Source organism: Leuresthes tenuis, unplaced genomic scaffold (genome assembly GCF_036924035.1).
Source record: "Leuresthes tenuis unplaced genomic scaffold, fLeuTen1.0.hap1 SCAF_15, whole genome shotgun sequence".
Taxonomy (NCBI): domain Eukaryota; kingdom Metazoa; phylum Chordata; class Actinopteri; order Atheriniformes; family Atherinopsidae; genus Leuresthes; species Leuresthes tenuis.
Window position 1 is genome coordinate 3,080,795 of NW_027325369.1, and position 19,767 is coordinate 3,100,561.

Consider the following 19,767-nt stretch of genomic DNA (forward strand, 5'->3'; position numbering starts at 1 on the left):
GTTGTATTTGCAGGTGGAGCTCATCAATATTGAAGAACAAATGCTTAAATTGCAAATGTTGAAGCGCTGGCGACAGAGAAGACGTTTGTGGAGGTGGTCTGTACGACCGGTCGAGGCTGAACGGGTGAATTTACAGCTCTGGTTCACCCACAGAGGGACCTGGATGAACAAATGCACTTTCCTTGCTTTCGAATGTCAACGGGCCGATTTGATGAGCCTCTTCTCCGTGTACAGCCATTAAGACCGGAAAAAGCAACTGCCGGAAATTACGTTCTGAGCGGACCAATCACAGCCCTTATGATCCGCATCAACTCGACATGGAGTTAGGATTTTTTGGAGGCGCACGTCAGGCTACGGCGTAGGGGTCCAGGTCGACGCTGTAGCTACGCCGTCAACTTGACGGAGAAGCATAAACGAGGCTTTAGTACGTCCTATGTTTGGAGGCCTTGTACAACCATCTTTTAGCAGCAATAAAGCTGAAGTTGTCTTTGATTTGGATAAAAACTAAATTGATGATTAAAAGTACTTCATATCAACTCCAACTCAAATCTATCTACAGCGTGCCGGACAGATGGCCTCACATTTGACTCCAAAATACACGGGACTACAGAGAAGCTCATGGTCGACTCAGTGACAAATCCAAGCTGTGCTGCCATGGTCTTCTTAGAGAGAGGCCTTCCAAACAGGCCATAATTGTTCACTCTTTCCCTAACTGGACCATCATGAACTTTAACATCCTAACTGAGGCCTGTAGAGTCGGAGATGTAGCTCAAGAGTTTTTTGCGTTTTTCCTAACCGTCGAACAGTCTGACCTCGGGAGGAACTTGCTGGGACGTCCACTACCTGGAATTTGCTGCTTAAATGTTGAATGGTTTAATGTCTGGTACGATGCTGATTAATCACTTGGAAAAGGTGTTTCCTCTTTATTTTTTCACAAATGACAAACACCATTCTCTTTGTGAACACGTTTTATTTGTCAAACAACATATAGATTACTTTACACAAAAAACAAGCCATTACCCGTTTGAAATATTTACAGAAATCTTTATAGAGACAGAGAAAAAAATTAAAAACAAACAAAATTTGAAGAAAAAAAACATTCTTTGGGTCTGACCATGCAAACGAATAAATAATGTCCCCGACAGTGCTTTGCATGGTGCTTTAAAGACTGCTATTCAGAAACAAAAAGCTGAGATGTGTTTGTTGGCTATACATAAAGCTGCTCTGCTCCTCCCAGTCTTCCCTAAACCTCAGACTAGGCAACCAGACAAGCAGTGACTTTGACTCAGAGCAGATCAGGTGGAGCTCAACGCGTTTGCTACAGTTACAGCTTACGCTTGCCTTTTTTTCAAAGAGAATCCACACTATTCCAAATGTAAGCAAAAAATTGTGGACCAGAAGGGAGAGAGAAAATTAAAACGTGAGATGTGCAACAGTTTCAGGGAAAAGCTGAGAATACGTAGAAGAACTGCAGCGTCCTCGAGGGATGAAGCACTTTACACAGAAGACCTCTGATGGTTTGAGCAACAAGGCCTTGAAATGTTTTCAGCGACTCTCTCGTCACTAAGACACGATGAGCAGCAGCCAGAAGGTGACGTCACAAAAGTCCAGTTTTCACTTCTTTCATCCCTCAGCAGGACATCCTGCAGATGTGATCCGCAGAATCCATCTGCAGGCCTGGTCCAGAAGCTGCTCCCCCCCCCCCCCCCCCTTCCCGCCCGCCCGCCCGCCACGGCTCAGGTGATGATTTGGGGCTCCCAGGACTGGCTAGCTATCTGGGGGCGACACTGTGTGATGACTGGAGGTCCTGCTGGGGTCTGGCTGTCCAGGCAGAGGCCGCTGACCATGTGCTGCAGAGCCGTGCCTTTTGGCTTCCACTTCTGTAAGACAAAAAAATGAAAGAGAAAACGTGAATTCATCCCTCTCAGTTAGCGCAGACATCCTGGCACACTCTGCTTTGTGTTCCATGATGTGGAGGAGAACAGGAGGTTCATCTTAGTAATGAGTAATGGGCTGACTCAGACTCGGATTAGAGTAATCACATGAATGACTGACTTTCAGTGCTTACAGTGGAAAAACCACAGTACAGCCAGTGGGAGTGAATAACACCCGGCGACTCCCTGAAAGAAGAAGGTTTTCGTTTTCAGTGGAAGGTTTTCACTTTAGGTTTTTGTAATCTGGCCTTGTTGCATTTTTTGTTACAGTTTCCTTTGAATAAACCAAGTTTTTTCAGTTTATATCTGCATCCGGGTCCTCTCTTCATCACCATCATGCCTCACCTACGTGACAGAATGGTACGATCCTCCTACAAAAACCTAAACTGACTCAACAAAACTTAAGGAACAAACAAAAACCTGATTATGAAAAAACTTGACAAAACCTGACATGAATAGGGACAAACCTGATACAAACATGAGTGACGGTGAGGATCTGACAATGAACATGAACCAACCTGGAGACAGAGGAGGGTGATTAGTGAGTGAAAGCAGCTGAGGGGTGAAACAGAGTGAAGCTGATGGCAGGGCCAGACAGAGACTGAGGAAAACATGGCAAAACTAAAGATTAGGCACCCAGAGCCTCACCACTGTGCGTAAAGAGCTGTAAGAAACTCCAGCCTGAAAGAAAACCGAGGAAGATCCCTCACAAGCAGTCTGCCTACAGACCACCAGGTGTAAGTGGTTCCTTTTTTTAGCTCATTGTTTAAGTGGATAAAGCAGAACTTAAGACACGAGGAGGGAGCCTGAAGGGTTTAATCTTAAAATCCCAGAGACTGGACTTTGTGCCACTTAATGTAAACCTGTTCCGTTTTAGGGGTCAACATGCCTTGGCTGTGGCTTGTATGCATGTATGTGCAACAGAGAGATGTGTGAAAATGAAATAAAACTCCAGCGTCATTCCAGCACAACATGCACTGCAGGTTCAAGGGTCGGCGTATGGGCCGCTGTGTTTGGAAGAAAATGTTTCGAACTCGTTGCTCTGTCTCAAAAGGCATCTTATTCAAGCTAAATCATTTCCAAGTATTCAGTTTCTTTATTCCTTTTTTGGCAAGGCCTTTAAAACAGCACCTAGGCTCGGACTGGATATCTCTTGCAAAACTCAAACTAATTAAATTCTTTCAGGAAAGAATCAAAGTTTAATTTAAAAAAAAACAAGCCACCAAAATGTCAATAAACTCTTAATACTTAGAGAGAAAAAGTTGTTCCAGACTGTTTTTATGAAGAGAGATTAAGAAAAGCCTCAGTGATATTGGTGATGGATGAGAAGTCCATTATCATTCAGAGAATGCGACTAAGTCAAACAGAGAAGTACTTTTTCCTTTCCAGGGAATTAGAAACTCATCACAAATAGGCCATGTGTCTCTCACGGCATATAAGTAGTAGATTGTTGATGGGCACACTCCCAAAAAGCTCTGAAAGGTTTGTGATGGGCCAGTTGAGAGATGAATAGAAGGCCTGGCAAGAGTCCTGCACACACATGGTTCGAGTTAATAACTCCCTCTGCAATGTCATGAATCACTTTGCAGCCAACTTGTGTCCACATGGGACGCGAGTATTGAACATTCGCAATAAAGTGAGAACGAGGAAGGAACAGGGAGGGGTTTTTGAAGTTATAGGAGTTCTTGTTCTACTCCATCTATAAAGTCAGCCTGGGAGGATCTGCATCAGCGAAATAAGGTCACTCTGATCTCAGCCTCCTGGCGTTGTCAGCAGGCGGGCTGCTGTCATGGAACCGTGTCTCATCTCCAAATCCTTCATGTCTGAGTTCTCTGTGAGTGGCACATCAAGGAGACTCCAACACTGATGATGAAGATGTGCCGCCATTAAATAATCGTGTAGAAAAACTGAGACCGACTGTTAAACCTGAAGATTAAGATTAAAGAAAATCCTGCTTCTTTCTTTCCCTCTTTTGACTTTACAAAATGGCCCCTTAACGATAAACTTCAAAACAACATTTTATATATCTTTTGAAAATTGTTTTAGTGTGCTGGGAAGAGAAATAAAAAATGCTGGGCAGCTCTTGAATAGCTCTCTTTGCAGCTTTGCAGCGGGTTAGAGAAACACCAGAAAAAGCCAGTTGTTAGTCACAATCTTCTTTTAGGTACCTTGTAAAAGGGTTGTTAACAACAAAATGTCACTGAGAAAGCTTTTTGAAAGTCTAATCCTCCTTTTTTTCTCTCTTACCTGTCGGGGTTCTTTTGAGCTGCAAGGCTCCATTTTGACCTTTGAGCCCGCTGTGAAGGCAGAAATGGCCAGGCAGAGGTCCTGCTGCCGGATCAGTGGCTCCATTAGCTCCCATTTCTGCGAAACAGAAAAACCAACGAGTGCGCTAACTGCTATCGCTAGGCTTGTTTCAGTTTTCTTGTATTATCCAAAATATCAAATATCTAAAGAGTACTTTTTTACTGCAACCAGTCAGAAAGCACAGCATTTGCACCCAACTGGTTCAAAATGAACATATTTCAGCTTCCGATAACTGTTGTCCAGAGGATTTGAGGCACGTCAGGTATATGCACTTTAAAATTTAAAGAATTTGTATGTACTTTTTATGTTGTCAGATTTAGTAAGATACAGTAAAAGTAAAAACAAATGATTTATTCCCTTGCTTTTAAACAACGATTGTTACCCATAATCCCCCCCTAGCGGCCAAGCCCTGACCTGCGACTGCGGCCGATTGGCTCCAATGCCCCTGCACTCCGCCAGGCCGAGGCCGTCGGTCCCGCGGGTCTCCAGGCACAAACCGCCTTGTTTCAGCACACTGGAAACCGCCTCCTGCTCAGGGACCCTGAGTGGACCAGAGACAGACAGGCCAACAGAAAGGTGTTATTACAACAATTCTAAAGAGCAGATGAACTGAGCTGACCGGTCACCTTATTGACTAAATGAATCTCACCACAAGTTAGATGTTCTCCTTAATGTATACAACTACAATGTGTCACGCCGTGACTATTTGGAACCGTTACAGCTGGAAAGGCGAGGAAGTAGACTGAAAACAAAGCTTACAGGATGAACTACTTCAGAAATTCCTGTCCATGTTTGTCACACTCGGATTACTGGTTCTAAACTTGGGAGTCAGGACACTCCTGGAGGCTGCAACATTACTTTTGTATTCGAAAAAAAACATTTTTTCCCTGAATGTGGCTTTTTAAAAACGTTTTCTGTGCCTAATTTTATCCTCTTCCAATCATCAAAATTTCCATTTGTCGGTTTTTAATGCTGTCTTAAAGAAAACTTTGTCTCTCTTAGCTTTTACAGAACAGACAACTCAAAACAAAAATGACAAAGGCATGAAGCCATCCATGAATTGCTGGATAGTCTGTGTACATAATGTATACCTAAAGTCAAAAATGGGTTTGACATGGCATCGCTTCACTACAATTTTAGACCTTCACTGTGCAGGGTCTGAGACATAAAGACCAGCCATCATCAGGAAACAGTTCATTATCAAATGAGGAAAAGCAGCTTATTGTAATTTTAAGAATTTCACTGACGTACCTTCCTGCAGAACCTGGAAACCTTGAAAGAAAGCTTTCCAGTTGTACAAATACAACCTACAAGCCCCACCCTCCCTGTCTGCTGTGCTTCAGCTCTTCTCTAAAGCTCCTCCCTATGATAAAGCTGGTTCTCATGCATATGCAGACTACTTTTTCTTGGCAGTGACTGTATGTCACGTGTATTACTTTCAGGGTACGTGACAGTTCCACTATAACTGGACTCTTTATTTCACACAGAAAGTACTAAAACTGTAGGATTCATGCCTTCAAACAAAAAGTTTTGTCAGATGAGTTTCCATGTGCTGTGTGTACTGTGTGCTTGGTCATTTGCGAAAACGTCGCACCTTAGCTCAGGATAGACATTTTCCATGTACCAACGGAAAGGTTTGCAGTTCAGTTTCCGCCGAAGCGTCAGGCGGTCTGCAATGCTGCAAGACAAAACAGACGTACAGAGAGCAAATAAAGAGGGAAGGTGAAAAAGGGAAGGGAGGGGAGACAAGCGCGTTAGACACGAGCTGAGATGGAGCGTATTAGAGAGCAGCAAATACGGATTTCTTCTCATAATCCACAACCAGAGACATAAAAAGTGCTAAAGTCCAACAGAAAACTCGATTAATTTGAACCACAAATTAAAATTTCAATACTTTAATTTATTTGTTCAGCAAAAAAAATTTATGCTGAGGTGTTAAAATCTGTTTTTAAAACAGATCTAATTCTGTAACATTAGCTCTAAAATGATAAATCTGTTAAGAAAGTATGTGGATTCATCTGTAATGACAACATTTGGTAGTTTCAGACCTTGTATCTAAACTGAAGTAGTGCACATGACAAAACATTGATAACACTGGCCTATTATCCACTCTTTTTGTTTTTATAGCAATCGTTTATGAGCATGACTTTAATCACTCTTAACACACAGCTTGCCAAACTAAAAGGACTGACGTGTGAAGTATTACGGCTCCTCCATTAGGGCTGCTTCATTCATGGTACGTGGCATACATTGAGAGGATGACATTATGATAGACAAACCTGCCAAAGGCCTTGCCCTGAGCTGACGGCCGCGCAGAGTAGTAGTACTGTTTATACTCATCCATCCACACCTCAGCAGCCCGCCGGGTGTTCCTGCGTGGACAAAGACCCAACACCTGCTCAGACACAGTAATGACACGGTGCTGCTGGCATTCCTCCAGCCCGCTCTAATAACAGCATCGCGCACTGGAGCTTTCACGGCGCCCTATCAGGAGTTTAGACGTGCTGTGAGAACTCTGACAGCAGAATAAGGTGATAGAAATCTATCTTTATGGTTTTTATCTTATCTCTTCTTAAGTGTGATTGTCTTGTTACAGACCAGGCAAAAATTGAAAAAACTTTCTTAAATTCTCACTGAATGTCATTCTGGGTACAAACAGATCTTTGTGCTATCTGTGCCTTCATGCAGACTGGATGCTGAGGATTGAAAAGCAGGAAGCAGTTCAGTTAGTTTTGCTCTGACAGTTTCTTTATTTTTACAGTTTAAATACTCGTCCCTCATTGGGTTAAAAAGTGTGAGAGGCCTGAAATGTGTCAGCTGAAGTGCTCATTAACATCACACTGAACTCTGCTGAAAGCGCTCACATTTGAAGTTTAAGGCTGAGGACAGGATCAACCTGCTTGGCAGTTGGTAAATTGTGTTGCAGGGTAACGGTACAGCAGACAGATAAACCCACTCACTTAATGTAGGTGAGAGCGTTGCCCTCTGGGAAGTCGTACGGGTGCCGTTTCCTGAACACGTGACCAACACGGCTACAGGGGAGAATCTCCAGACTTCCTCCGCACATCCACACCCGGAAAGAAAGCTCTGCAGGGGGAGAGACAGAAGAAGATCACTGAAGATCAATATCCCAGTGTCATTCTGGCTACATTCATCTGGCTATGGCTGTAAAAACGGTTGAAGTGGATATTTTAAGACTCTGCTGCCTTTTTCAATTCCAAGGATACTTTGACATTTGACTTTTTCATCAGAAGCTGATCCATTCTCTAACTACACACTCTTCAACTAAGACTTTTTAGTTCTCAGACTTTGTAGAAACAAGAAACGTGAAATAAAACCATTTAAGAGGTTACACTCTGTGGAGATGACACACTCTGCTCTCCTGTTAATAAATAAATATTCTTTAAAAAATCACAATAGTTTGTGCTGCAGGTCTGAAAGGTAAAAGCACGCTTATGTGGCCTCAGATCTTAAAGGGTTTAGCTTGTTATTCAGTCTGCAGCCTGCCTTCCTCTTGCCTCTTTTCCTGTTAGCTGCCACCTAATATTTCACAAACAGATTGAAGCATATCAACAAGCAGTGACCCAGTCCCACACGCCATCAAAATGACATAAGACAGCTTCAGCGGCGGGTAAAAGAATGCAACTTATAAACAACCAGCAACAGCAAAAATGCTCCACACGTGAATACTTAGAAGAGAAAAGTAACTCATGAAACAGACCTTCAGCTGTGTGTGCCAAACTCTGGTGTGGGAGCACCACGATAACAGATAAAAAACATACATATTGTCAGTGCGTAAGACTAATGAGAACATAGTCAGCGAACAAAAGTTCAGTTCACATTATGGGTGCGCTCCTCCAGCTTTCTGCTGAGTAAAGCAATCTATTACCTCCTTTGGATTCCGCTGGCAGGTCCTAACTCTCTTTTTGGCTTGTTTATAACTCTGCATTGTGGAGTTGGGTTGTTAAACAGGTTTTCATCCATTTTCTGTTCAGGATTTTTGGAGGAAGTCCAAAATCCCGCTTCTATTGGGTATACAGTATAAGTCAAGCAATAGTCTCGGACTAGGAACTAGCTGGCTAACTGTCCTGCCTTCATCACAGAAATGCATCTTTCCTCGGTGCCAGGATTTGCAGAAGTTGGGCTGTCTGGTTAAAATGCAGAGGAACAATGAGAACGTGGAAAAGTGACTCTCGCTCCGCCCGCTGGCGTGCTCACGCCTGCACCAATGTACGACATACCCGCCATGTGAACGTGTGTAAGTTGCACAATCTAATAATGATGACAGCTTGGTCCACAACTGGAAAGTGATTGAAATATCTCAAATCTTTTCGGCTGGTTTATGATTTCACATTTCCTTCTATGCTGTCTTATTCAGAGTTACAGTGACCAAGCTGCATCCTTTTGTGAGGATATCAACAATCGTTTTACAGGCCCCCATGCAGCTGAATTAGTTAAATATATAATAGTTACGCCTGTGCTGTGGAGACTGACATGATGTTAAAAAAGTCATTCTTATGATAGGAGGAATCCTCAGTGAGCTCACCAAAGTTCTCCCCTCCCCATATGTCCATGTGGGTGTCATACTGGCCCAGGTGGTTGAACCAGCTCTTGTCCATGACAAAGATTCCACCAGCGATGACGGGAGTCCTGTAGAGTGAGACGGGAAGTTTTTACTTAAGCTTACTGCACTTCGCTCACGCTGATATTCAAAGAGACAGGCAGTCGTTTTTCCGGGGAAAAGCAATATATATGCGCTACAAAAACACATGTCCACAGTGTGATAAACATGACGTACGTCTATCCCCACGGAGAGTGTGTTAGGAGAACGAGCAGCGAACACAAACCTTATGGTCTGGGTGGGGTCACTTCTTGCCATTTTCTGCTCGATGGGAATCTGCTCCCATTTAAAGTGTAGGCTCCAGTCAAACCCTGACGAAAACAAGTGAAAAGTCAGTCTGCATGTTGGATACCACGGCTATTAACTCTGCCAAGATGAGAATCCTCCTCATTTTGGCCGAAGTGTTGAACATTTCTTTTCATTTTGTTTTCCATCTTCATTTAATCTAAAACCTGTCCAATAAAAACTCTGCATGCTAGAAATGTGTCAAGAGCGGTTTTCATCTATTCTGGCATTTTCATCATGATAACTGCATTCTGGCATGAATCACACTGAAAACGGTGTTTTTCCTGTTCTGCAGCTGCGTGTGCTGTGTGGAGTCCTGACCTCCTCTCAGGTCAGCAGACGCAGCCAAGTAGGCAAAGTTATCCAGGCTGATGACATCAATGATGGGGCTGACCACTCGCGTGTGATCCTGCATTGGAGGAGAAAAAAACGACAAACATTATAAACTGTGAAATGCCTTATCTCACCACCGAGGCTCGGTTACCGAAATGTTTATTCGTCTTACAGTTCAATACTCTCTGCAAGGAGCAGGACAGCCTCAAACAGAAGCTGGCTTGAACCGAGAAATGAATTCTCTGATTTTTTTTTGGACACACTTAAAGAGAATCCTTTGTGTAAAAAGTGTAAAAAAATCACAGTGTATCTGTGTATAAGGATGCAAACAGAGCACTGTTTGCAGAAAACGTCTTGAGCCACCCCTCATTTCTTTGCATGTTGCCAGGAAAACAGGAAATATGTGCATCGATTTGTTGAAACACGTCCAAACTCAAACAGAAATACAATATGGCAAAACAGAGTTTGTGCAATTCTAATGGGCTAAAAAGTCAATATTTGGTATCATCCTCTTTATTCTCCATCACAGCCTGAACCCTCTGAGACAAGCTTTCTGTCATTTCTTTAAGGAGTCTTCAGGAATAGTTCTCCAGGCTTCTTGAAGGACATCCCAAAGCTCTTCTTTGGATGTGGGCTGCCTTTTGTTCTGTTCTCTGTCAGATGATCCCACACTGCTTCAATAATGTTGAGGTCCGGGCTCTGGGGAGGATTCATCCCTCCATAAGACCTGTTGCCACTGATTTTCAGTCCACTTCTTGTGTCATTTGGCATAGCTCAGCCTTTTCTCCCTGTTTCCCTTCCTTAAGAATGGCTTCTTGACAGCCACCCTTCCATGGAGACCATTTCTGATGAGGCTTGGGCCAACAGTAGATGGATCAGCTGAAGGTCCAGATGCATCTCTCAGCTCCTGTCAGGTCACAGCTGGATTTTTTCCTCTTTCTTAAGGACATCACTTTCAGATCCTGTTCATCTGCTGTAGATAGTTTTTTAGGCCTGACACTTCTTCTTTAGTCCTCCACTTGTCCAGTTTCCAGTTTTTTTTCCTAAGGACACAGTGCACCTCAGTGTGCTGAGATATGCCAAGTTTTCATTTAATATCTCTTTGGGATATGTTTTGCAGACATGATTACAGAAATGTACCAAATCCCGTAAAGAACATAAACCGAGTGCGCTATCCGCTTTCCAATTCAGCTCTTCGAAGAGATATATTTGTGAGTTTCTGAACTGTTAAACAATTTCCTGCAGCAAAAGTAACATGAACCCAAAGGTAAACACACCAAAAGAGAGAACACTGTTGGTCTCTGTTATAGTTTGTGTGTCTGTGGGTGAGTGTTGTCTGTGCCAACACCTCTGTTTGCCCGCAAGGCATCCGTGTGAGTGCCTCTGCAATCGAACATTTTAGCATCAGGACAATCGAAACGACTGCTTTCAATTAGAGCCAACCCTCTCGCTGCACGGAGCCCAAAGTTTGTTGTGTACTTTGTGTTCTTTGCAACAATCAGTGTGAGCGAAGAACGAGTGTGACATCTCACTCTACCAGAGAGCAATTTGGAAAGGGACGCTCTCAACAGCTTAAAGCAATAGAGATTTATTGGCCTTTTAATGAGCCTCTGTGATTTTCGTAATGCATGAGTGGGTTGCACTTCCAAAATGTATGTCACCAACGATCCCTCAATATCTCTACCCTTGCTTCCTTTTGTATTCATGTAGAATTTATTACACTGTCAGAGTGCATTGAATTTGAAGCTTACATCTGGATGCTTTTAATATTAGTAAACTTCCCCCTGCAAAGTATAGGGCAGAATGAGAATGGAGAAATGGATTTACTTGGGAAGTGGAACAAAAAGTGGCTTTCACATTTGAGGCGTTAAGATCTCCAGTTCTTCCCTTCATTAATCCGTAAGCTACATTAATATCTGAGTGACAGACCCACAAAGGACTCACTGTCCAGCTTGGGCCTAAGGTCAGGAGCCAGACTTGTTTACTACACATTTCGTACTTACGTCAGCTGAAGAACATCATGCTTCTGGAGTATGTTTATTAGCTGCAATGAATATACACTGGTCTATATTAAGTTATCCCTTAGGGGAGGTTTCTATTTCTGTAGGTTTTCAGAATGATCAAATTGATGAATAGTTTGCAGGGTTTTGATATGGCTCATATAAAACATATTCTAGCCAGAGGAAAAAAGAGCTGGAGAGACTGTATAAGATAGCTATACCTTTAATTGAACTTAGGAGTAAGTAGAGAGCTCATTGTTGGTTTTTAATTAAAGAAAAGTGGTTTCAGTTGCTGTTCTGACTTGGCAAATGAAATGCACAATTATGTTGAAACAAAGAACATCCTTTATCTGCTCCCAGAGGCCTTTAGGAACCATGGGCTCTCGTCTCAGGGAGACAAATGAATCCAAGAGGTCCTGATGCAGCCAAATGGTGGTACTAATGAATTATTGCCTGGTATTCCCTTGACTGCAAGATAAAAAAGACTGTAATGTTAGCTGAATGAGTCACTTCTGCCCAAAGCCAAAATGTGTACTGAAATACAAACATAACTGAACACAGTAACAATGAGTCTTTTAATAAAAAAGCAATGAAGTTGTACAGTAGGGACAAACTTGAATGCTTTAGCTCGGGTTGTTGTTTGGCACAAGTTATTCTGCTGTCAAAGGAGTCCTTCAACCATTTCTGAAAATGTTCTCTTTCTCTTGCCAAGAGTTAAGCTCAAAAAAAGTTGTCTGTGTGGGAAATATGGTAAAGTGGTGGTCAGGTGATGGTTAGCTTAACTTGGTATAGCAACTTTTAAGCAAAATGGAATGGTAAGCTTGTTAAGCTAACTATTCAACACGTCATCTCTTTTTTTTTCTTACTGAACAAGAGCCAAAGTGTTGAAACTTTGCTTTTGGGCCAGAAACAGTTCAACATTGATATGGCATTTAAACCCACCAAGCTAGCTGTTTCCTGTTATGCTAAGCTAAGATAAAAAGCTACTGTTTCGCTTGGTATTTTGGCAGAAATACATAATATTTTCACAAAACTCTTGGCAACAAAGTGAATTGCTTTAACTAAATGCCACTGATACATCAGTTTATGTTTATATCTAGAATTTTCTGTGAACTGACGATACTGGAGCCAAATAAAAGAGCATTGCTGTTTTTCACCACAGGTGCAGCACAGGGGGAAAAGAGAGAGGATGGAGAAAGCAGCTCTGTCAGTAAGTGCCAGGATTTAATGGGAAAGGTGATTACTGAGAGAAATATGAAATGAAACAGCTCCTGCAGACTGCAGTTTCAGGAATGTTTGCCTGTGAAGGGGGAGGTGGCTGCTCCAGCTGTGCTGGTTAGAGCCCAGCTTGTAGGTTAGTGATGTCAGGGGAGGAATGAAAAAGCAAGCAAACAGTCTGTTACTCATAAGTGAGTAATGAAGGTCTCTTTCCACAGGTACATCTCTTTCAATCAAAATGCCACACGATCATGTCTTAGCAGGTGAACACATGAGCTCTGCAGTGGCTTATTTTTCTGTTCAGCGATGGCTTGCAGCCAAAATGTCCTTGAATGCTAACATAAACCCCAGTGAAATAAAAAATAAAAAAAGTTGAGGAAAAACTCCCCTTTTAAATGTAGATTGACTGGTTTGAATGAAATTCTGTTCACATTGTTTTTCTGAACTAAAGTGACGGCAGTGTCCCTGGTGGGCTGCATAACTTAATTTGCAGAACGCGGTGAATTGGGGGGGGGGGTCTGTCGACTGCATTAACAAAGACGGTTTTTGATCACAGAACAACCCAGCATGCCGCCTGATGCAAGAATGAACACTGTCACTGCGCACAACACCAACATAGCACAACACAGCATAGCACAACACAACATAGCACAACACAGCATAGCACAACACAACATAGCACAACACAGCGTAGCACAACACAGCATAGCACAACACAACATAGCACAACACAGCATAGCACAACACAGCATAGCACAACACAGCATAGCACAACACAGCATAGCACAACACAACATAGCACAACACAGCATAGCACAACACAACATAGCACAACACAGCATAGCACAACACAACATAGCACAACACAGCATAGCACAACACAACATAGCACAACACAGCATAGCACAACACAACATAGCACAACACAGCATAGCACAACACAACATAGCACAACACAGCATAGCACAACACAACATAGCACAACACAGCATAGCACAACACAGCATAGCACAACACAGCATAGCACAACACAACATAGCACAACACAGCATAGCACAACACAACATAGCACAACACAACATAGCACAACACAGCATAGCACAACACAGCATAGCACAACACAGCATAGCACAACACAACATAGCACAACACAACATAGCACAACACAGCATAGCACAACACAGCATAGCACAACACAGCATAGCACAACACAACATAGCACAACACAGCATAGCACAACACAGCATAGCACAACACAACATAGCACAACACAGCACAACACAACACAGCACAACACAACATAGCACAACACAGCATAGCACAACACAACATAGCACAACACAGCATAGCACAACACAGCATAGCACAACACAACATAGCACAACACAGCATAGCACAACACAGCATAGCACAACACAACATAGCACAACACAACATAGCACAACACAGCATAGCACAACACAACATAGCACAACACAACATAGCACAACACAGCATAGCACAACACAGCATAGCACAACACAACATAGCACAACACAACATAGCACAACACAGCATAGCACAACACAGCATAGCACAACACAACATAGCACAACACAACATAGCACAACACAACATAGCACAACACAGCATAGCACAACACAGCATAGCACAACACAGCATAGCACAACACAACATAGCACAACACAGCATAGCACAACACAGCATAGCACAACACAACATAGCACAACACAACATAGCACAACACAGCATAGCACAACACAGCATAGCACAACACAACATAGCACAACACAACATAGCACAACACAACATAGCACAACACAGCATAGCACAACACAGCATAGCACAACACAGCATAGCACAACACAACATAGCACAACACAGCATAGCACAACACAGCATAGCACAACACAGCATAGCACAACACAACATAGCACAACACAACATAGCACAACACAACATAGCACAACACAGCATAGCAAAACACAACATAGCACAACACAACATAGCACAACACAACATAGCACAACACAGCATAGCACAACACAGCATAGCACAACACAGCATAGCACAACACAGCATAGCACAACACAACATAGCACAACACAGCATAGCACAACACAACATAGCACAACACAGCATAGCACAACACAGCATAGCACAACACAACATAGCACAACACAGCATAGCACAACACAACATAGCACAACACAGCATAGCACAACACAACATAGCACAACACAGCATAGCACAACACAACATAGCACAACACAGCATAGCACAACACAGCATAGCACAACACAGCATAGCACAACACAGCATAGCACAACACAGCATAGCACAACACAACATAGCACAACACAGCATAGCACAACACAGCATAGCACAACACAACATAGCACAACACAACATAGCACAACACAGCATAGCACAACACAGCATAGCACAACACAACATAGCACAACACAACATAGCACAACACAGCATAGCACAACACAACATAGCACAACACAGCATAGCACAACACAACATAGCACAACACAGCATAGCACAACACAACATAGCACAACACAGCATAGCACAACACAACATAGCACAACACAGCATAGCACAACACAACATAGCACAACACAGCATAGCACAACACAACATAGCACAACACAGCATAGCACAACACAACATAGCACAACACAGCATAGCACAACACAGCATAGCACAACACAACATAGCACAACACAGCATAGCACAACACAGCATAGCACAACACAACATAGCACAACACAACATAGCACAACACAGCATAGCACAACACAGCATAGCACAACACAACATAGCACAACACAGCGTAGCACAACACAGCATAGCACAACACAACATAGCACAACACAGCATAGCACAACACAGCATAGCACAACACAGCATAGCACAACACAGCATAGCACAACACAACATAGCACAACACAGCATAGCACAACACAACATAGCACAACACAGCATAGCACAACACAACATAGCACAACACAGCATAGCACAACACAACATAGCACAACACAGCATAGCACAACACAACATAGCACAACACAGCATAGCACAACACAACATAGCACAACACAGCATAGCACAACACAACATAGCACAACACAGCATAGCACAACACAGCATAGCACAACACAGCATAGCACAACACAACATAGCACAACACAGCATAGCACAACACAACATAGCACAACACAACATAGCACAACACAGCATAGCACAACACAGCATAGCACAACACAGCATAGCACAACACAACATAGCACAACACAACATAGCACAACACAGCATAGCACAACACAGCATAGCACAACACAGCATAGCACAACACAACATAGCACAACACAGCATAGCACAACACAGCATAGCACAACACAACATAGCACAACACAGCACAACACAACACAGCACAACACAACATAGCACAACACAGCATAGCACAACACAACATAGCACAACACAGCATAGCACAACACAGCATAGCACAACACAACATAGCACAACACAGCATAGCACAACACAGCATAGCACAACACAACATAGCACAACACAACATAGCACAACACAGCATAGCACAACACAACATAGCACAACACAACATAGCACAACACAGCATAGCACAACACAGCATAGCACAACACAACATAGCACAACACAACATAGCACAACACAGCATAGCACAACACAGCATAGCACAACACAACATAGCACAACACAACATAGCACAACACAACATAGCACAACACAGCATAGCACAACACAGCATAGCACAACACAGCATAGCACAACACAACATAGCACAACACAGCATAGCACAACACAGCATAGCACAACACAACATAGCACAACACAACATAGCACAACACAGCATAGCACAACACAGCATAGCACAACACAACATAGCACAACACAACATAGCACAACACAGCATAGCACAACACAGCATAGCACAACACAGCATAGCACAACACAACATAGCACAACACAGCATAGCACAACACAGCATAGCACAACACAGCATAGCACAACACAACATAGCACAACACAACATAGCACAACACAACATAGCACAACACAGCATAGCAAAACACAACATAGCACAACACAACATAGCACAACACAACATAGCACAACACAGCATAGCACAACACAGCATAGCACAACACAGCATAGCACAACACAGCATAGCACAACACAACATAGCACAACACAGCATAGCACAACACAACATAGCACAACACAGCATAGCACAACACAGCATAGCACAACACAACATAGCACAACACAGCATAGCACAACACAACATAGCACAACACAGCATAGCACAACACAACATAGCACAACACAGCATAGCACAACACAACATAGCACAACACAGCATAGCACAACACAGCATAGCACAACACAGCATAGCACAACACAGCATAGCACAACACAGCATAGCACAACACAACATAGCACAACACAGCATAGCACAACACAGCATAGCACAACACAACATAGCACAACACAACATAGCACAACACAGCATAGCACAACACAGCATAGCACAACACAACATAGCACAACACAACATAGCACAACACAGCATAGCACAACACAACATAGCACAACACAGCATAGCACAACACAACATAGCACAACACAGCATAGCACAACACAACATAGCACAACACAGCATAGCACAACACAACATAGCACAACACAGCATAGCACAACACAACATAGCACAACACAGCATAGCACAACACAACATAGCACAACACAGCATAGCACAACACAACATAGCACAACACAGCATAGCACAACACAGCATAGCACAACACAACATAGCACAACACAGCATAGCACAACACAGCATAGCACAACACAACATAGCACAACACAACATAGCACAACACAGCATAGCACAACACAGCATAGCACAACACAGCATAGCACAACACAACATAGCACAACACAACATAGCACAACACAGCATAGCACAACACAGCATAGCACAACACAACATAGCACAACACAGCATAGCACAACACAGCATAGCACAACACAGCATAGCACAACACAACATAGCACAACACAACATAGCACAACACAGCATAGCAAAACACAACATAGCACAACACAACATAGCACAACACAACATAGCACAACACAGCATAGCACAACACAGCATAGCACAACACAACATAGCACAACACAGCATAGCACAACACAGCATAGCACAACACAGCATAGCACAACACAACATAGCACAACACAACATAGCACAACACAGCATAGCACAACACAGCATAGCACAACACAGCATAGCACAACACAGCATAGCACAACACAGCATAGCACAACACAACATAGCACAACACAGCATAGCGCAGCAGAAACACGAAGCAGCAAAGGAAAACTGAAACACTGCAGGCCTGTGTTCGCTCAAAAGTGGGCACAAATCGAGCTTCTGACTCTGACTACTTCTAAAGATCATTTGGGCTCAGCGATTAAACTGCAATACAGCCATTTTTGGATACATAAAACGAGATGTATAACTGGACCATAAGCAGAAAGTTCAGATTCTACACAGAAGATAAATGTAGCGTACAATTCATTAATAGGGAGTGATTTCAGGCAGCGTGGAAAACAGATCGGTTAGGATACTCTTTCCCAAAGTGGCAAAGCAAAGTGTGGCATCTGGTATAGTATGACTTCAATTTTAAATGGAACAAATTGAGTGTTTATTAAACAAAATGCAGTGCCAGCCTATTACATCACAGCTAATAAAACCTACCCTGAAAAGCAGCTAAATCCCCTAAAGTGTGACACCACAGGAGGAAAAAAAGGCAAGTGTTCCAGCCTGAAATGTGTGCTTGTATGTGTGTGTGCTGAATGCATCAAATGTCTAATTGGATAGCGTGAATGACGGCGGACTATGGGCTTGTTTATTTTTACCTCCTTGACTCGCTGAATCATTGGCTGTAACCAGTCAGTGTTGACCTCGCAGTGGCTGTCCAAGAAGGTCAGGATGGAGGCAGAGGCCGTGTTGGCACCTCGCACGCGTGATCGGATCAAACCTGAGAGAAACACAAGACACTGAAATCTCAAACAAGTCGAATAAGAACTGTTTGATTCAACTGGATGCTGCTTTACTGCACTTAGGGACGTTAACAGACTTTGTGCCTGATGCTGGAAAGGCTCCAAACTAAAACGTACAAAGCATACTGAGATGCACCAATGTATCTGGTGTGCTCTTTTATCTGAAAAACATTTAGATTATACTTGTAGACATTTGAAAACCACTGACAAGACATCCATCCATGGTTTGAAATGTGAAACTGCAACATTTTTGGTTGGGCTGGAAATCTGGATCTGGACAAAGGGTGGAAAGACACTGTGGATGCATAAAACTCTGTGCAGTTTAAAGACTAAACACGCACGAAGGCATACGTGCAGTTATTCATGACACACAATCAAACAAGAAACATTCATGATAAGAGACACAATTGTAAAAGAAAAATTCTTTATCAGGGTTAAATTGCTCCAAGAATATGTGTATGACTAATCTGAAGAATGCATGAGGTGTCCACATTCTCACCCCACATTATTTCTTTATAACTACCAGTTTGTGTGCAGGGTGGAATTACAGGAATATCCAAACATCATCCAACATTAAATATGAGTGTAAGTGCATAATGGCTGATCAATAAATCAATGTATCACTCATGAATGCACCCTTATTATGATATATGTATAATATAGTTGATTTAAAAAGGTAATAAGAAGAAGTTCTTATTCCATTTCGTAAATGGAATTTACGTTGTACATAGTTGGACCACTGGCTATAGCTTATATTCACATATTATTTATTGCTTTGCTTTGTTTTGTTTTTTTTGCTTAATCCAGTTTTCCCTAAGTGGGTGAGAGCTTGTTGTTTCAGGTATGGGTTACACCTGTAAGTGAAGCTCTTCCAGATGACTAAACTCTGAAGGCAGCTGGTGACAGAAAAATCAATTTCTCCTTGTTTCATTATGGAACACAATTG

At 42.7% G+C, this 19,767-nt stretch overlaps 1 protein-coding gene across 1 annotated transcript in view; it reads right to left on the bottom strand.

The window, feature by feature from the left end:
* Positions 1-950: 950 nt before the first annotated feature.
* The window catches only part of galnt16 (UDP-N-acetyl-alpha-D-galactosamine:polypeptide N-acetylgalactosaminyltransferase 16), a 36,185-nt gene continuing 17,368 nt past the window's right edge, over positions 951-19,767 (bottom strand). Inside the window, exons 6-15 of the mRNA XM_072365040.1 lie at positions 18,678-18,799; positions 9,469-9,556; positions 9,089-9,173; positions 8,788-8,891; positions 7,202-7,328; positions 6,521-6,613; positions 5,836-5,919; positions 4,656-4,782; positions 4,182-4,298; positions 951-1,880 (exon numbers count right to left, since the gene is read on the bottom strand). Of these exons, the coding sequence (XP_072221141.1) occupies positions 1,737-1,880; positions 4,182-4,298; positions 4,656-4,782; positions 5,836-5,919; positions 6,521-6,613; positions 7,202-7,328; positions 8,788-8,891; positions 9,089-9,173; positions 9,469-9,556; positions 18,678-18,799 (1,091 nt within the window). The 3' untranslated portion in view covers positions 951-1,736. The remainder of the gene's footprint in view (positions 1,881-4,181; positions 4,299-4,655; positions 4,783-5,835; positions 5,920-6,520; positions 6,614-7,201; positions 7,329-8,787; positions 8,892-9,088; positions 9,174-9,468; positions 9,557-18,677; positions 18,800-19,767) is intronic.